Source organism: Tympanuchus pallidicinctus, unplaced genomic scaffold (assembly GCF_026119805.1).
Source record: "Tympanuchus pallidicinctus isolate F22 unplaced genomic scaffold, pur_lepc_1.0 scaffold26, whole genome shotgun sequence".
NCBI classification, from domain to species: Eukaryota; Metazoa; Chordata; class Aves; order Galliformes; family Phasianidae; genus Tympanuchus; species Tympanuchus pallidicinctus.
In genome coordinates, this window is record NW_026294743.1 from 10,707,886 (window position 1) to 10,727,820 (window position 19,935).

At 31.9% G+C, this 19,935-nt stretch overlaps 1 protein-coding gene across 3 annotated transcripts in view; it reads left to right on the top strand.

The window, feature by feature from the left end:
• The window catches only part of FSTL5 (follistatin like 5), a 342,003-nt gene that overhangs the window by 301,802 nt on the left and 20,266 nt on the right, over nucleotides 1–19,935 (top strand). For 2 of the 3 annotated variants that reach the window (XM_052690344.1, XM_052690343.1), the window contains 3 exons: nucleotides 8,048–8,074; nucleotides 11,645–11,763; nucleotides 17,388–17,537. In XM_052690344.1, the coding sequence (XP_052546304.1) occupies nucleotides 8,048–8,074; nucleotides 11,645–11,763; nucleotides 17,388–17,537 (296 nt within the window). The remainder of the gene's footprint in view (nucleotides 1–8,047; nucleotides 8,075–11,644; nucleotides 11,764–17,387; nucleotides 17,538–19,935) is intronic. The other variant, XM_052690346.1, reaches the window with a different exon arrangement.

A 19,935-nucleotide genomic window follows, 5' to 3' on the forward strand; every position in this document is an offset into this window, starting at 1 on the left:
TAGGCCTGAATTAAAGATGCAAAGATGGGGAGTTTCCTATTTCTCTTTCTAATTTGCTCTATTAACAAATATGTTTCACTACTGCAGAAATGTATTTAGTTTCCCTTTTGAATTCAGTTCTTCCTTTCATTTCTTTCTTTTCATCCTAATGAATTACTGTTTAACTATTCTTGCCCTGTGTTTGTACCATCATTAAATATTAATGTTTCTCTCACACAAAGTAGAAGTTTCTCATGAAAAAAAGTTATCATAGGAGTTGGAGTGTCTTTTTGGCTTGTAGATGTTAATTAGTTTTGATAAAATTTTCTTAAAAGTAGGCAAGGCTGTTTGCAAAACCGAATGGATTTTTATTTATTTATTTATTGTGGTAGGTGAAGAAATACAAACATTGTAATGTTTGAATTCTACATCCACTCACTCCTTTGCTTTTGTCTTAGTATCAGCAGAAGTTTATGTATATTTACTAATTTTACTAATATTATAACAGTATGAACTACTTTTTCAGGTCAATCAGATTGCCAGTTTTTAATACAGTTAATGTGTACATTACTACCATTGTTTAACTCTATTATATAATCAGAAAATTGTGGTAACAAATTAGTTGTTTAGCAAAATCCTGATTTGCGTCTATTGAACTTTTATGTTTCTAAAATCGTAATTCGATCAGAGAATATAATCATATTTGTTTGACAAGAGCTGGTTTCCATTAGAACATAGTAGCTAGCCTGTAATTATATTTTCTTCCTTTAATTTCTGACTGAATTGAATTCTGTGGGAGTGTTGTCTATTCTTCTGTCTAGGACACACACTCCAGTCTAGGCTGCAGCTACCTGAATCATGATGTTTCAGAGAGCTTGGAGGAACGGAAGGGGAACAACATAGGAACATGTAGTAGTGCTCTGCTTGAACATAGTTATATACTTCAAATTTGTTCAAAATTCCTAGCAGCAGGCCAAACACCTCCTGGAAACTAATTTAGGAATTATTTTTATGCCCGTTTTTAAATACTATTTATCTTGAGTATATGTGATTTACCTTCTCTTGTTGCTTTGTAGGGTGTAAAGTATTTAATCAACCTCCTGTTTTCAATTACCATCCTGCTTCTATGCAAATATAAAAATACTTACGGAATAATATTGCCCAGAGAACATTAACAAAATCTGGTTTATAACAGTAGAATTGAAAGCTGAGTAGCTCTGGAGTCAAGATCGTGTTCTTTTACCTCCAGCAGCCATTTGTGATAATTATCCAGGGCCTTCACTGCTGCATTGATGTAAAGGAATACGAAGCTACTGGAACAATTTCTGCTAGAAAAATTAGAAGTTAAGTGTAACGAAGGCTGGTTTATTATTATTATTATTTAAAAACTATTTCTTTCCTTTTGTAAGTGGGGTCTTTATTCTAATAGTAATCACCTATGCAGTAACTGATAAAACTGGCTTTTCATTTTCTAGCTTGCAGTGTATGCAAGTGCACGTTAAAGAACCCTCAATTCTTTTATCGACGGACAGCTTTCTTCACCATGCGACTGAATTTAGCAGTTTAAAGTGAGAGTGCACAAATTCTTGACAGCTGCAGTGCTGATTTATGCCAGTGCCTTAATTTGGTAGTCACAAATGCAGGTTGGATCCACCCAATTCGTTGAACCCACAAGGCAAGTAAAGGTTTTCAACATACTTTTACTGAAACACTCTGGGAATACTTGAAGAACAAAAATATAGAGCAGGTAATTCAACAGTGTAACTAAATAATATATTGAAGAAGGTGAACTAGGCAGTTTGTTACTGCCTTTTTGTAGATGCAGATCGCAATGATAACCACGAGGAGAGGATGGAGAAACTGCCACAATGGCAGCTTCTATCTGCTGGTTTTTTTTCCTGTTTCTTTGTTTTTGTATTTAGGCTATATTTAGGAAGTATTTGGACCATTGGAATGTATTTCATATTTTATTAAAAGTAATAGCTGAATAGGGAATATAATGCATGGTTACAGAGTATAAATATAAATACCATTTCCTGAGCTTGGAAAGAGATAGGGAGAAAAAATGATCCTCACTTGGGATTAATTCAAATTAATTACATTGCTGGAATAGAGTACATCAATTTAATCTAGTGTTCTAAACACACACACAAAAAAAACAAAAACAAAGATAGTACTGAGAAAAACAAAACAAACCCAAAAACCAGATCATCCAAGGGAAGGGAATGTTTCCAAGAGTGATTTTTCAGGTACATAAAATTCTTATCTTCCATCCTTGTAAAATATTTTTAACTGGAGTAGCTTGAAAAATCCTTTTATTTATTTTCTCTCTCCCTGACTTTGTCAGGTGCATTAGTTTGGTTTAGATTTCCTCTACATTTTGTTTTAGCATAATCCTATCAAACTCGAATCATGGATCATGAAAGCTAAAAAACCTTTTTAAAGCTAAAAAAAAATAATAATAAAAAAATTGTCATTCTTTTTTACTTTGTTAGTTGAACTATTTTCATTTATCTTGATGTCTTCCAAAATCTTGTTTTCCAAAATATAGTTTAGCTTGCTCCTTAAGATTTATTCTGAATTTTACTGAGACAAACACATGCTCCTGGAGATAGCTGTCAGAATAAAAATCTTATCAAATAATGTTGTTAAGGCATTTTCAGTAATTTGATATTACTCGATGATGCTTTAATATTCATGAAGTTTTACTCTTGGTTATCAATCACAGGATCTTGTATTATTCAGTTAGACCACTATGTCATTGTCCCCACTAAATTGCAAAGCAAGTTCTGCAAATCCTTTCATCAAGTTATGCAGAGCAGTGTAAAATTGTCTCATGCACCATGTCTTGGTGCTGTATTTACAAAATAATATATTTGTGCCTTGCCATTAAGTAGATCTGCTTTTATCACATTGCCTTTTTAATGAAATGTCATTGTCCTAACACCTAGCAAGAGTTTATGTGATGTGTATGCTATTGTCTCATTGTTTTATGGCCATCATAAGCAACTAGGCATCTCCACTTTCTAAAGCTCAGAGTGAGACTAAAAGCCTTTTGACTGTGATTTATGGCCTAAATTCTCTCTGAAAGGCTTTATGCAACTTTAATAGAATTTTCCTGTCACATCTTATACTGAATGATACCTATTAACCTAATTTTCTCAGAGATAATTTATGCTGGCATTTTATTTTATGGCAGTGCTAAACAAGTTTATACTTGTTGAATGCATCATAGACAAAGACTTTATTTCAAGCTTGCAAGTATGGGGCAGAAATTCAGCTCATGCGCCATTTTTTCTTCCTTTTATTGTAGTCTCTATTGAGTTAATGTGCTACCAGAAAGGAATTCTTTTAGAAAATATATTAGAGAAAAATTAACATTGAAGATAAGGAGCAAATTCCTGCTAATCATACCAATCCATATGATATCATTTATTGAAAGATTTACTCTCCTATAAGAGTGTATATTAAAATAGGGATGTATAAACAAATAAATATTTTGTCCTATATGAGTACCCAATCTAAAATTACATATATATAATCAGCTGAATGTCCAAAAGTTCATCTGAGACTGAAGTTCACATTTGACCAAAAGCAAAGTGTTCATCTTTGACTTTGAACTGACAAATAAGAGTTTAGTATTCATAAAAATATTTGTTTATTATTTTTGCCCAACCTGAGTTGAAATTTAAATGCATGTTCAGGAGAACAGAATAGAATTTCAAAGAATTTGTATTGACATATTCACGTTAATAAAAGTTGATGCAGTCAGTAGAAAACTCTGAAAAAATGTGTTAACTTACATTTTACACTTTTGTTTGTAAACCCGTCAAATCTGAATTTCACATAGAATAAGAATAAAATTAAAAGCAGATAACTCATAAATGTTTTCGTTCTGCTTGACAGTGGATGCTGAAAAAAAGGTGGATCACCTTAACCTTATCTTCACTTTCAGCACTATTGTTTTAAAAAAAGAAGATGGTAATAAATTTGTGTGGTTCAGCTGCCAGACAAGGCTTTACTACGCAACAGGTTAAAGTAAGGGAATGAGAAAAAGGGAATGTAACAGGTTAGTTCTTCTTATGATGCATCTAGGATACTAAGCAGGTTAGTTGTCAGTGCCATTAGTATTGGCTATAAGTGAAGTATGCAGAGCACATCCCTTCAAACGTCTTGAAATTGCTTTTTTAAACATTTAAAGGTGTAACATTATTTTAATGCAAAGCTTGTATTTGGATGAAACAAATGTGGAATAAAAGTAAATGACTCGAAATCCATATTTTGAAAGAGTTTATTTTCTTCTGTTTATTGGAATAATATGTGACATACAATGCTGGTCTTTCCCCATTCCAAAGGCCATTTTGAACTGCATTCTTATTTATCATGACAAGCGAGGAAATACGTCAGCTGTTAAGGTTTAGTTGATACCCATTTTGCTTAAGTGACAATTAATGAAAATGTTTTTATTTAGCTTTCAGAATGTATAACACTGGGAGAAAAGAAATGAAGACCAAGTTGCTTAACTGTAGATCATAAAGTAAATACAAAAGAATGGCAATTTTTAATTAAAAAGAAAAAAAGAAACCAACAAAAAACCATAGATTTAAAAGATCATTGAGCATTTTCTTAGGTAGTTACCACTGAAGCAAGTGATGCTAGTGTATACAGATGTAATTAAAAAAAAGTAAAAAATATGATTACTAATATGACTGGCCTGTGAATGGTGTATTAAAATAGACACATCAATAAGATAGAATAAAAAACATATATATGTGTATATATGTATTTACTGTGTTGGCTTTTACCTTGCTTCACAAACAAAACCAAATATCTCCTCCTGGGAGACTGAAGACAGCCTGCTCTGTTATAACACTCACCAGTGTCATAGGGTGCTCCAGCATATTCTGTTTCAGCCCCTACTTGTGCTAACACATGACCTTGTCAAGGCTTTAAATACTAGGCCCAACACAGAAGCTATGGCCTGTTCAAAGTCTTCAAATGCAATGTCCTCTGCTAGGCTGCAGATGTATCCTTGCTAATATTTAATAGTTGTTTGTTGTTTGAATATGTTTCTTTTAACAAATCAGGGTAATAAGGCACAAGAGCAGATGGCGGTGTTCTGTCCTAAATTGTGACAGTTTTTCAGGGATATGTAAATTTTAAGGATATGTAAATTTTAAAGTTTGTAAGTATGTGTGATAATTGAGTATAGGATGTGGTTGAAGATGCTGATTGTTGTTTAAGCTTAAAGAAAGCAAAACAATATATTCTTTAACATAATGAGCATCTACAGGGGTTGTGGCTGGACCAGCATTGCAGTCTTTGTTTCAAGGCTGGAGATCTGTCATGAATATAAGTAATAGGCACAGTTTAAAAACTAAGTGAGGTTTCTTGACCTTTATTAGGTAAAGTGATAGTAGGCATTTGTAATTTAAATTGTACTCTGAAACGTCTCATTTTTCTTCTGGCTAATTTGTTTGTTTTAAAATGTATGAGCCAGGATTTTTAACCACCCTTTTAATCTCCTTTAACTGTTGTTTTTTCTTCATCTGGCTCAGAACCTCATACATATAATTTTGCATTAACATGAATACATTCTGTACTCCAAATCTTAAATCATTTGATTTGATCTCATGTAGTTCCTCAGAGTTGAATAGTTGCAATTATGTTTTATTTTCTTTCCTATGTTACTTCCAGAAAAGAAAGAAAAAAAAAAAAGAAAAAAGAAAAAAAAAGACTGATAAAAGGTAGATGTTAATGGCAAAACTTATAGGACATCAAGTGACAGTAATTACATGGTTCTTTACTCATATTGTGAAGAGAAAACTAATTTTATAGAAAATCCTCCTGCTTTCCCTGGGGAAATTAATTTGCTTTATTTCAGAAAGAGCAACAACAACAATACATTTATATAAGATTTCCAAGAAAAAAAATGGAACCATCATCTGAATATAGACAATGTCTTACAGGGAAGAAGATTGGGGGTTCCAAAACACACGTGGAGCAAAATACATTGAATGATCTAAATTTGGCAGCCATACTATTGTTAGTAAGAGTCACCATGAAATTTCATTTGGAGAAGTTGGATTTGTAGAGGATGCATACTCAGCTTTTGTAGTCAATACTTTATTCAAAGTTATGGTCTTTTGAAATCTACAGCCTGAAATCAGAAGAGCAAGTAGAAAAGTAGGTGACTGAGAAATAAATTTCAAATATGTTGTCCCATTTTGACTCTAGCAGCAATTCAACCAACAGAAATTCTACGTTATGATGTAAAGGGGGTACTGCTCTGCCTGAATTGGAGACAAGATGGCATGCTGCTTTCATACTGGCCTTTGGAAGTTTATTGGATCCTAGTGACTCAAGGCAACAATTACATTTGAAAATAATGTACACCTAGCACTATTAAGTCATATAATTAAGCTGTTTTAAAGATAATAAACAGAATGCAGACTAAGCATTTTGAAAGAAAGGTACTTAAGTTCTGTGGTGGAAATGTGAAAAATTTTATTCTAGCACTTTTTCATTTCACTGCTGCTTCCTACTTATATGGTATTATCTCTAATTTGTACACTTAACACACTAAGGTTAACAAGTAATCGTCACCTTAACTATATTGAGAAGTAACTGAGTGACGCAGTTTAAATACCATGTCTAAGGTCACATAATGAAGTAGTTCTGTTGAGACAATTAATGAAACAAAGTCAGCAGTCAAGTAAAAATAGAAGAGTCAGAGAAAAAATAAAGCCTAATGACTGTTAGCCACGAGTTTGACCCATGTGCTTTTAAGAAAGTAGACTGAAACTTTCTCCAAGGGCCTCTCCATCCATTGATGATCTGTCTATTCTGGCAGAGCATGAGAATGAGAGAAATGCTGCACTGCAAAAGGCAGAAAGCCTGTCGAGGATAAAGTCCTGACTTCAATAGTGCCCAGTAAAAGGTGCTTGGGAAAAACCACAGTATTTGGGGCTTGTCAGAAATAATTATGGTTCTTGTGTGTATTCTCAGGCTTGAGTAACCAACATTGTTTCTAATAATATCTCTTTCAATAATTTTTCTGACCTTTTCCTTTTAATTTGCATTAATTAGTTTTGCAACATTGTGTTTCAATGAACATCACGATTTTGTTGCCTATTAAGTGGTGTGTTCTCTGTGCTGTATTTCTGTCCTTTAAAATTTTCTTTATTTCTTTAAGACTACTGTATTATAAAACACTTCTTTTTGTTTGTGTGTGTGTGTGTGTGCGTGTGTGGCATTTTAAACAATATGTTCCATATTATGCTGAACTATAAAGATTTAAAATTTTCACAATTTAATCCTTCTTTTTCTCCTCAGGAAGAAAAAGCTAGAGTAGTAAATTAGCATAATTAGTTTTCATTGATCTCGAAGGTCTAAAATCTGAACACCAAACAAGATGATAAAATGCAACTCACATTTTCATGGAAACCGAATATTAAACACTACTTGCCATGCCAGCTTGTATTCCTCACCTCTCCCCCCCCCCAAATTGTGTTCTTTTGAATATAGTTGGAGTCAAATATCATACACCAACTCATCTTCAGTGTCATAGATATGCTACAGCAGTACAGAAGAACATTTTATATGCATGTTGGCTTTGCATGTTTCTCTCATAACTATGTTCTGAAATGAATCTCAAAATTCAGTTGTGCTTTAAAGGAAATGATCAAAATTGTGTCACCTCCAGTTAATGTGCCTAATACACGTATGTGTAATTCCATGTGTTTTATGTGGTTTTGTTTTGTTTTAATAATGAATCATGGAACACACAATTGAAGGCTAATTGAGTTAATTTGGGTGGCGGGGGAGGATGGGGAGGGATGAGATTCATTTTAACTTCAATCATTTTTTGTTTTTTACTTTAGTGCTAGACATAGAAAACTTTGTTTCATCCTACTGTTAATCCACTGTTTCCATTGATTTTCAGATTTTAGTGAATCAGAGGTTAAAGCATCCTAATTATTTCAGAAGTGATTTATCATTTTGTGTTGTTTTCTTTTTTTCTTGTTCATTTGTGTTTTCTGCTCTTTGTTTCCCTTTCATGCTGCAGTTGCAAATATATTGTGGCGAGAGCAAGGTACTAATATTTCTTTCATATTTTTCTGTATTGTAGTGAAGTGATCTTCTAATGTTCCTTGTGTTTTTTCGTGTGTGGTTTTTTTGTTGTTGTTTGTTGTTGTTGTTCATAGACTACAGTTACAGTAATTACCTTTTTTTTTCTAAGCAATATTTGAGGGAATTTGGTCTTAAGAAAAAAATGCGGTGGAAAATAATCATTTGTATGTATGTGTACCTTTGTGACTTTCCCTTTGAGGAGGGTGGAGAAAATAAACTGATGAAAGTTTTTAGCGAATTGCTCAAAGAGTGACAACAAAAAAATCAGATTTAAAATGTAAGCTTTTGTTTGTGAATATGATAAATCTTCCAACAAATCTGACTATATATTGTTGAGCTTGGTTTTCTTCTGTGAATCATTCTTATTTCTTCAAATCATAATTTTAAATATTTTTGCTAAAATCAAGGCTTCTGCTGTTTCTTAATGAGACAAGGCATGTTATTCTTTATATATATATATACTCAAGAAGGATTTCTGAATATTGAAGAGGAGAATGAAGGTTTGTGATTTGTTTTGTGACAGAGCAAAGGATAAATACAAATACACAGACAGTATCAAGTCTTAAAAGCATGGACAGCAAAAATAGGTATTAATTTTTGTGTGTATATATATATATATGAAATCTTTTCTGGCATACACTGAGAAAAATGTATTGCCATGGAAAACTATCAAATGTAAGCCTTGTCATGAATTGTCATATCTTTTCTCTAAGCAACCACATCTTATGTCTCAATTCAGGATTCATGCATTTCAGGAATAGGAAATGTTTCAAGTATTTTCAGTGGAATATTGGTAATACTAAATAGTGGACTACGCTTTGCTATGAACTAGTGCTAAAAATGATATTTCTAGGTGTTTCTTAAATATGTATTTTAAATTAATTTAAAGATTCCAAATATTGATATTTCTTTTGCATAATTACGTACTAAACTTCAGCATTTATCAATGTGTTTAAAAACATGAGCAAGGGTTTTTAAATATATGGTACTGTTTTACCAGTTCTTCAGGGGGTTCCCTGATTACAGCTTGAGTTCAGCTATGACACTCTTGCTCTGTTGGCCTTGCAGACTGCAGATGATGTGTTCAATTTCAATCAATTGCACTGATAAACAACCAGATGCAATTATCATAAATTTTTAAAATGTGTGGTGTTCCCTCTGCTTACTTGGCAGGTATCCATCAAAGAGTTCTCTTGAACAGAACCAGAAAATAGTGTATATGAGAAAATCTGAAAGGAACTTGAAGATACATTAGGATGTAATACAATAATACACAAGAATAATTATATCAGTATATTAACACATATACAAATTTCTTTTTTTTATTTCTTTTTTTTTTTTTTCCAAAAGATTAGTTTTAAATGTAGATTCAAATTTGTCTAACTATAGTAAATACACTCAAACTTATTGTTGTGCTTCTGGCACAGAAACTAATATAAAAGCGTTTGGTTTTCCTGGGGAGGAAGGAAGGGAGGGCTACAAAATTGCATCGGATGTCTTTAGAGGAGCAGCTCCTTTAGTTATAAAGAAGCAATTTGTCTAAGTGAGATTTACATAGATATTTGCAGACAGAAGCTTAAAGAAAAAGTTTAGGGTCATAACAAATATGGGGATTATTTCATTGGATCCACAGGTAAACATTCCTTATTTTTGCCCTAACTCAGGAGAGAAGACATTACTTATTTGTGTATCCTTCTCTGGCTTTGAATAAGAGTTTGGTGAATGTTGTCAACTGGATATAAAAATAAAATAAAGCCATAAAACTTTGGGTTGTGTTATTTTGCCTGACTTGTAGTCTGGCAACTGATGTAGAATTTTTCAGGCTAGTTTATTATATCTCTATCACTTTGGACTTTTCCTCCTCACATTCTGCTAATACCTGTAACACCCTTTAGGCAATGAGGAGAGAAGGGAAGACCTTATTTTGTCCCTGACTAGCTACACATGTTTATCGTAAAGATACAGTAAGCTATTGATCTTGACTATTTACTAGGAAAAATAGTCTAACTTCAGACATATCTACAATTCTAGTTGTTCTTTTATGACACACTGTCAGTCATTTTCTAAAGAAAGATTTTGACAAGTTTTATCACTTAGATTATATTTTTTACCTGCAAAGGCATATAGAAGTATCTCATAAACTAAACTGAGTACAGTGCACCAATTGCAATATTCTCAAGATATTGTCTGTGCTCAAGAAAAAACCACGAGGTCAAGTTTTCTTTGAACGTGAGCCTGCTTCTGTGCTACACATAATGCAGTATAGACAACCCCTTCTCTTGCTTCTTGCTGTTCTGTTAGTAGATGTATTTGATGGAAAGTTAGGAAAACTGCTTTGAGACTGGCCCTCTATTTTAGAAAAACTTGGCTAGAAATGGGAATGATTCTGTAATATTTCTGAAAGGTAATCACACTTGCTCTTTCTAGGCATAGCCTGACTGCCTTGTGCATCATCTTGACTTTTAAATGACTTCAGTATCTGTCTGATTTCTACTGTGGCTGTTAATCTGTGTATATGTACTCACATGTGTACACCTGTATCATATATGAATGTATATACAAACTTTTCCCACCCTTAACATTCTCATTATTTTATTTGAAACTATTTTCCTTTCCTGTTCACATAATTTTCCCTTTGGAATTCAGAATAAGCAGAGAATCAAATATGTTTTTTTCCTGGGTTTTGTTCTCGTGATCTTATATTAAATATTGTTAAGCCAAAAGGAAGTTTAGGTCTTGCACCTAATAGACATCTACATTTATATCACTGTAGCACAGTTTAAGTTGGCAGAGTTTATTATAATGTAATTTTTTAAGTACAGTGAATTTTTTCTTCACGGTATATCAACTGATCATCTATCATCAAATCCACATAGCAAATCATCAACAGTCAGCTTAATTAACACATGGTAAACTAAGAAGAAAGCTTTTGTTTGTGGTCATGTGCATAATCTGCCTTCAGCCTTCTCTACAAAAGATTACATCATGCCTCTCATTCCACAACACTGCAGTAGGGTTAAATAGTTCTTTGTAGCACTTCAAACTTTGACTGAATTTGTGCTAAAAATAACAATAATAATAAATCCTTTTCTGAGTGAAAGAATATTAAGAATTTTAAGAAGAATTTTAAGAAAGATTCAGAACTTAAGTTTCGGTGTGATACTGAAATTATTTTAACTCTTCTCTCAGAAAAGGAAAAATACAAATACATGGTGAATTTGATTTCAGTGTAAATGATTTCACAAGACAATTTTCATTTCTGCAGCTGTAAAACTATAGCTTGTGTTTCTAGCTCGGTGTTCATAAAGACACCTTCTTGCCAATGGAGAAAATTATGCAAAATTCTCAATAACATAAGAGGGATTTTTCAGTTTTACAGAAGAAGATCCCAGGGGACTGGTTGTGTTAGAACTATACATATTAACAAACTGATCTTCTGCCAGTAATGTGATAAGAGTTTTACTTCAATGCCAGGACTTTATTTTTTGTGATTATTTAATTTTGTACATTTCAATGTGTTTTTATTCCTAAGGTCTGGGAATTGGGAACATGTTTTATGTTTTTTATGAAGATGGAATCAAAGTCATACAACCAGTGGAATGTGAATTTCAGAGACATATTAAGCCTAGTGAAAAACTCCTCGGTTTTCAGGCAAGTTGTTTTATATTTTTATTTTTTTAACTTGTTTTTAATTTCCTGGTAGTATTTTTTCAAGCGTAGTTTTCCTTTAATTAAGAAATGCTAGTTTCATGTTACCTGTTTAATAAATTCAGACATGTCTTCCCAATTAATATATAGCTTAAAATGTTGGACTCAAAATTTGCTGTGTCTGGTCAAGTTCAAATTTTCAATCTTTCTTTTAGATTGAATATTTTCCTTCTGCTTTTTTCTTTTTTTTTTTGTACTCTTCTTCTTTCTCTCACTTTCTCTCTCTTCTCTCTCTCTCTTTCATAATTTTTCCTTAACAGCACTCTATCTTCTCCATCTTCTTGTCGTTATTTCCCTCCATCCCACCTCTTTTAACCTGCATTTATGTAGATTTCTGTGAGTCACATTCTCTCTGTTAAATAAAGGGACAGCAGTCACTGTTGTTAATGGTTTCTTTTTCTCCACTGGATGTTTGTTTATATCATTCAACCAAGTCTTTTGATGTCTGTATTAAACTCTTGGTTATCATAAGGCAACTCGCTATCCTCATGAACATGCTTAGAGCTCCACTGGAGTTAGTAGGGATGATTGACACTTTGACTCTCACTTACAGTTAGTATAGTTTCAATGATTTTACAGCTGATATCATCAAACTCTCTGCACTTATGAAGTGTTTTCATATGTATTACTATATGAAAGCATTTTCCATTTCTGTTTGGGTTTTTTTTGCTTTGTATTTCTTCCCTGCTAATCAAATAATTAACTGACTTGATACATGCTCTCAAACCAACTTGGGACCAGTCACTGTATTCACTTTTTCTCATTTGAATTTAAATGAATGACCTTGAAATGAGAAAAAAAAAAAGGTGTGTAATAAACCATAACTGCACAGTTTTTTTGGCTAATACCTAAAACACTGAAGTAGCAGCAGAGCTGTCTCAATGGCTTTTGCCTCTTCAGTTATCATTATTGATGTCAAAGACTGCTGTATTCAACAGCAAGATTTATTTTAGTGTGAATAATTATACTTTGAACTGCTAATCATGCCTTGGTTTCTGCAGTTAAAGTGAAATCAGGTTGACATAGCCAAAAAAAAAAAAAAGCCAAAGAGCTTTTTTATGGCTGTTGAATTCAAAAGCTGATTATTTAAGAAGTCTGCTAAGATTTTATTGGTCTGAAGTGCAGCCCAGAGTGTAAGTGTATTTTTACTGAAATGTGGTAATTATCAGGATGGATAGTAAGACTTCTTTCCGTTTTTGCTATTTTCAAACATAAATTAACATAGCAATTGATTCCCCCTTCTACTGCTATAAAAAAAAGACCAGGAAAGCAGACTACTATACAGCTTTCATTTTTAAGTAGATGTAGATTTGTATTTTGAATATCTGGTATCTATGATAAATTTATAACTAGAAGTAAAACTCTGTGTTTGCATGCATACATTGCACCCATTAATTTCAATAATATTTCCAGTTATTCTTCTGAACACCGAAAACTTTTTCCTTTACCTATTACAAAAGTTGCTAGATCTTTTATTCTTGCAGAAATGTTTGATATAGATATTCTTAGATTCCTATATTCATAGATCTGCATAATGTAAAAGAAAAAAGGAAAATTATTGTTTTCCATTAAAAATAAATATATATATATATGAAAATCTGAATTTGAAAGAATTCCCTGCATGTACTGCTAATATTACTGTATATAATACTACATTACTGAAAAACCTTGTTGACTATGAATAGTTCAATAACTATTGCTTCCTTTGCAGAAGATCTTTTCTTCTTCACCCTCTTTGGAAAATCTGTGGGTTTTTTTTTTTTTTTCCTTTGTTTGTTTTTGTTTGTTTGTTTGTTTTCTTTCTAAGTAAAGATAACAAAATAGTTCAGTTTTATCCCAAGGTCAAGTTTTTATCAAGTTCATTTATTTATAGGAGCCCATGTTGTAAATTGTTCACTATTAATTCTCTTTGACTGTCATACAACTTGAACTAATTAGAGGTGCTAGTTTATTTTTAGGTCACTTTATTCAGCCTTTCCCATCTATTCTATCTGTTGCTAATAAAATCTTCATTGCTTGCCTATTAAGAAATATCTACAGGAAATCATTTTTCCATTTCTTCACACTTTTCTCAATGACATGTTCAAGTGATTAGTAAAGCCCCAGTAGACCCATTTCACTGACAAATATTTGCTGAAGTCTAGGGCCATACATAAATTTTGCAGTGCATTTTAGGTTCATCAGTTGATATACACACAATACTGCAGTCTTCTTCCTCTGCTTTCCTGTTTACTTGTCAACAGAATAGAGTTACACTTAGCTGAACTCCTTTGAAAGAATTTGGTGTTTCTGCCTAGCTTCATATTGTACTGTGGATGAATGGTGTAATAGTTGACCAAGCACTTATTTAGGTATGCTAATTTTGCTAAAAGTAAATATAATTTCTCAGTAATAATATACTTGTTAGTTGACCAAGCACTTATTTAGGTATGCTAATTTTGCTAAAAGTAAATATAATTTCTCAGTAATAATATACTTGAGAACTCTTATCTGAATATTTAATTGCCTCTTATGCAACTGTCTGTCAGTACAGTGAAGTGCTTTACTGTGTGACTAACATGGGTATAAATTAGGCTTTTACTGTGTTTAAAGTGAAGGAAAAGACTTGGTGTCTTGTAGGACCATCATAGTTCCCAGGAAGTTCTAAAGAGCTTCCTCCAATTCTTCCCAGAATTACTTAAATTACTGGAATTTTCTCAATAAGTACCAAATAAAAGTTGAGTTTGATTGTATTTATATTGATAATAGGGATGGAAATAGACATATTTCCATTTTCTTATGCAGGTTATCTGCTTTGACAGCTGTTAAACTTATTATCATATGGATTCCTCTAAACATGCTCCAAATACAATCCTTCAGCTGTTAAGTATCTTGTCATCCTGTTGCATACGGGTCATTTTCCTCTATTATATATATTATATATTATTATATATTTTAATATATTATATTATTATTTTATAATATATTATATAATATTATAATATATTTTATATATTATAATTATAAAATATTGTTAAAATTATAAAATATATTATAATATATATATAATATTTATATATATATATATATATTTCCTCTATCTAATATGCAACCTCTTTTTATCTTCTGCAAATTAATGTTATCTAAAGCCTTTAAATTCTTATTTTATGGAAAGATGTCTCCCTTCTCTTCTCCCAGTGAATCTCTACTTCTGGGGAGGAAGGGAAAGAAATTATAAAACGTCTTTGAAATTAGTCGGAAAATACCCTGATTTCTTGTTTATTCAGAGAAATAGAACATAAAGACCATATTTCAATAAACTGAAACTTTGAATGCCTGAAGTTGAATATCTGTGGAAGATGGAATCAAAATTTCATAATAATTGATTTTGGAAATGTAACAACATAGCAGAACAAAGTTACCAACGGACGTGACATTAACACATGCTAGTTATTACATAGAAATTTATTTTAATTACACTTAAGCAATGCAGGAAGCATACTAAGTGCAGGATTAGTAGAGGGAAAATAAAAGAGAGCGAAAGACAAAAAGGTCCTGAGTCTGATTTTTTTTAATAATCGAATAATAGTTATGCTTGTCATGTACAATTTATTATTGTAAGTTAATGTGGAATAGGTGATACATAAATTTAAGCCTTAATATGTGCACTCTTCTGAACTGTTGATGTCATTAGCTGATGAAGCATGGATAAACTTTTTACTATACTGTTCAAAGATCATGACTCAAATTCTCGTTAAAACACTGAGTACTCTTGTGCAATAAGTCTAGATTTATAGACAAGGAATTAGCACATATAAATCTGCAAGCATGTGTTTTCTCCTGAGGATTTGTTGTCCCAGTCTACTTTGAAAAACTTTCTTTGAGGATTTATTTTCCTCCATCTGCTGGCTTGATGCTGGGCGAGTAACATTTTGATTAAAAAGTCTGGGGAGAAAAAAAAACAATGAAATAAATTAATATTTTATCAGATTTTAGCTTTTTCAGAGAGAATAAATTAGGAAAAATCAAATTGCTCATACTTTAATTAGGAGAAGAAAATGTTGATTTTGTGCTTAGATTTTAAGGAGAAAATATTTTAATTCAACCACTGGGGAAATTAATAGAGAGAATTACAGAAATCTGAACTATCTAATTAGATAACTGTTAACTTTTCAAAAGCAAGATTTGAGTTCCATTGATTAAAGCTATTTCTGGAGTATCCAGATAAATGTGAGTTTGAATAACAAGGGAAAAAAATTACTACCTAAACCAATTAATGCTGGGAAAAACTTTTTTTTTCTTTAGATGTGAGAATTTAGGCATATTTTTCACTGTCAAAACATAGTTTTGTTTTTACTTTAATTTTTTTCCAGTTTGGGAGTAAAGAATTGGCTTTGGAATGTAAGAATTAATAACAATATAAACAATATTCTAGAACCAGTAAGTATGATTATGCTTTTATGCTGTTGTAAATGATGTGACAGAAACTTGGGTTTCTCCAACAAGAGTTAGTGCTATTTTGCAGATACGTTGAACTTATTTCTGTAGAAATCATAACACCAAAAAAATGGGTTGAACTAAGGTCAGTTCCTAAGACAGAAAAATACGACGCGTGATAGAGTTAGGAATTTAGATACACATTATTTGAAGGAATTGCTCTTCAAGGAAGCAAGAGTACTGTGTCATGCAATATTGAATTAGTTATTTGTTTAGATAAAAATTGAGCTGTGACAAGGCATATTTAGGGCAAATATAAAGCAGTTTGAGATCAGTGAAACAGCCTTCCAACTGAAGTGACGATTTCACAGAAGGCAAATTGCGATTTATCTGATGATTGCACAAAATACTAGTAGCATACTTGTTTATGTTGGCAGCTCACTTTATGCAATGAAAGGCTTTTAGCAATGTTTAAGAATAAAAGTTTGCTTTGTAACCGTACCTATCGTTCATTAGAAAAAGATTTTAAACATTTTCCTTCAAGGTATGACATTTTAGCAATGCAAGATGAATCCTACTCTTTTTATTTATGACTAAGTTCCTGATTATGTGCCATCCTATGGAACCTGAGTTTAGTAACCTTTCCTTATCAATGTGGTTTTTGAAAGATCTTCTGTTAGTTGAAGTTTAAGTAAAATGCGAGTACAAGCAGAAGCTATTGGTGTCCTGTTCAGAAACTCCTTCAGTTAAAGCTGGAAATTGATTTATGTTTTATTTTGACTTACAGAGTCAAAACACTTATATTATAGAACAAAACACTTATATAATATTTTCTCAAATGCAAAGAGGCACAGCAGGCGAAGAATGTTGATGAAACAGAAAAAGTTAGCACTGAAATTCATCATCTACTTCTGGAAAACACTGTTCCATAAAAGATACGTGGTCACTGGTCACAGCCAACAAGAATTCAAGAAGGAAAAGTCCACTTTAATGAACTTACTTTCCTATTCTTTCAGTACCATATCTCACACTATCCTTCTGGACAAAATGCCCAGCATATATCTGGACAAAAACAGAGCTGTAATTTGTCTTTCTATTGCATTGTTACCTGTTTTGATTCTTACACTTTTGCTGTTTCTCTTGAAATGCAGGATGAAGTTTGTCCCAAAGCTGATGGTGATTCTGTTCAGCGGTGTGTTTGGGCAACTGCTGTAAATGTAAAAGACAAGTTCATTTATGTGACTCAACCTACACTTGACAGAGTGCTTATTGTTGATGTACAGTCTCAGAAAGTTGTACAGGTATTTATTCGTAGTTTTTAAGTTAATGTCTAATTTATATACGAGTTTCTTCATTACATTTTGGAGAAGCAATGCCAATATCTTGGTAGATTTTAAAGAAGTTTGATTGCTTCAGAGCCTGAGCATCAGTAATCCCATTGAGTTGAAAGAGAACTGATGTTTAGTTGACACTATAGAAATCAACTATGACCACTGTGCTTTTGCCTTCTCACTTACTTAAATTCTTTAATGTGTTGTGCATTTTTTTTATAGCATCAATGCATTATTGGTGATATCGTTGTACTATGAGGTTAAACCAGATTTATACTGAATTGCCAAAGATGTGTAAGAATGCCTCTAGCAAGTAATAGCCATAAATCCAGTACATTTTAAAAGATTTCCTGAATGTGAAGAGATTATTTAAAACTCAAAATATTTGTGTTTTGAGGTAAAATCAAACTGTTTTTGCTATTTATTTTCTGCCTACGGTTCTTACCATGTTACTCTATTTTTTCTCTACATACAGTAGACTATTTCACTATATAGTCTTTAGTTTTTCTAATCAAATGGCATCTGCCTGAAGAATTAGTAGTCTTTCACTTTCAGTGGCAAAAAATAAAGTAAAATAAAATAATAAAATAAAACAAATAGGCTTTCAGCTCAGGGCTGTCAACAGTCTTTTGGGGCATGTTAATTTTTTGTTTCATTTGTTTTTTATTTTGTTTCTTTTTAGTACAGTGCAGTTCATATAAAACTTCTTCAAATGTGCTTAAGTAAGAGGACTCTGCTTTTTCTTAATTAAAGTTATTTCCTGTGCAAGGGAGTCTGAAGCTAGTTAATAACTTGTTCTCTGAAAACAAGAACATTTGCATGAGGTTTTCTGACACAGAACTTTTGGCACCGTGTTAAGTCTTCTGATTCAAATTCTAGTCATATAAATGATTACAAATAATCACATCTACAGAACTACTTGCAGTATTATGACATTCATAAGAAACAGATGTTCTTTAGCTAAATATAACAGGGATTTGTATTAGAATTCTAATCTAAATTGTTAATAAAAATACTTAGAGATTTTCTTCATGTCTCTTGCCTTCTTTGTAAATAAATGAATGAAAATCTTTAAAGATTATGTATATATACGTATATATACATAAATATACATATATACATATATATGTATAATATTGTAGTGTAAAATTTTAAAAGAATTTGCAGCAAAGTGTGATTTTAAAATTGAATTCATGTGATAAAAATAAATTTAATGTTTATAATTTTGTACTTCAAACATCAATGTTCATACTTCCTGTCATTTCATTCAGTAGCCTTCATGATTATATTGGGAAAATAAAATCCCAAAACCCACCAAACTATATTACTTTCCACTTTCACACTTTCAAAAATAAAAGAAATTTGATTTCAAAAGATGGGATAGCATTGCTTTAAAACTACTTTTATAATGTCCAGGCATCCACAGAATGTTTGTACCATTTGTGGAACCTTTTATAGAAATGGAATTCTCACTTTTTATGGTTCTAGGATACTCAGATATTAATGAGAAATTCTCTTGTTGTTTTACATGTTAAAAATGCTTAATATGCAGCAGAGCAAAATTTCTGCTATTCATTACTGAACTGAAAATAATTTCCAAGGGTGTATTTTCTGAAAGATGTGGGAAATGTATTGTGGGACTTGAATGGTGCTATGCTTAACCTCGCTGATATTTAGAATCAACTTATTTAAAAAAAAAATGTTTGTTGCAATAAAATGAATCAATCATAAAAACACAAAACCTGTACATTCTTTTATACATAGAATAAGAGCATAAAAAATAAAACTGCTGATTCACAGTTTGCTTTCAGAATCAAAGGAAGCAAATTTGGAATCTGCTGACAAGTCAGTCAAGTAATGCTTTGCTCACCATTTTTTATTATATAGCAGGCATGGCCCTGTCTTCCTTTTACTTTAATATTAAATGTTCAATTTTGGTTTTGTTTTCTGTAGGCAGCAAGAATTTTCCTTGGTATTAAGTGATGCTGTACTCATGGCATATGCATATACACTAAGGCTAGAGAAGCAAAGAAGGGAATTTAACTTCTCAGTCAGAACAGGCTATTTTGATAATATACAGTGCTGTCCCGTATTGAAAAAAAAACAACAACAACAAAAAAAACCCACATCAAAATACAAATTAGTTTTGGAAAATAGACACTAAGCTAATTATAAATAAGAGAATTTTAGTTACTGGACTCCCATTTTTTTTTTCTTTTTTAAATATATGATATATTAGCATAGAGGATACTATACACTATATTTTTTTCTACTGTATCTCTTAAAGAAGAAATTGCTTTTCTGTGCAACAACACACTTTCAAAAATATGTTAAGAGCAAACATGGGGAAAAATTTGTATTTTGGATC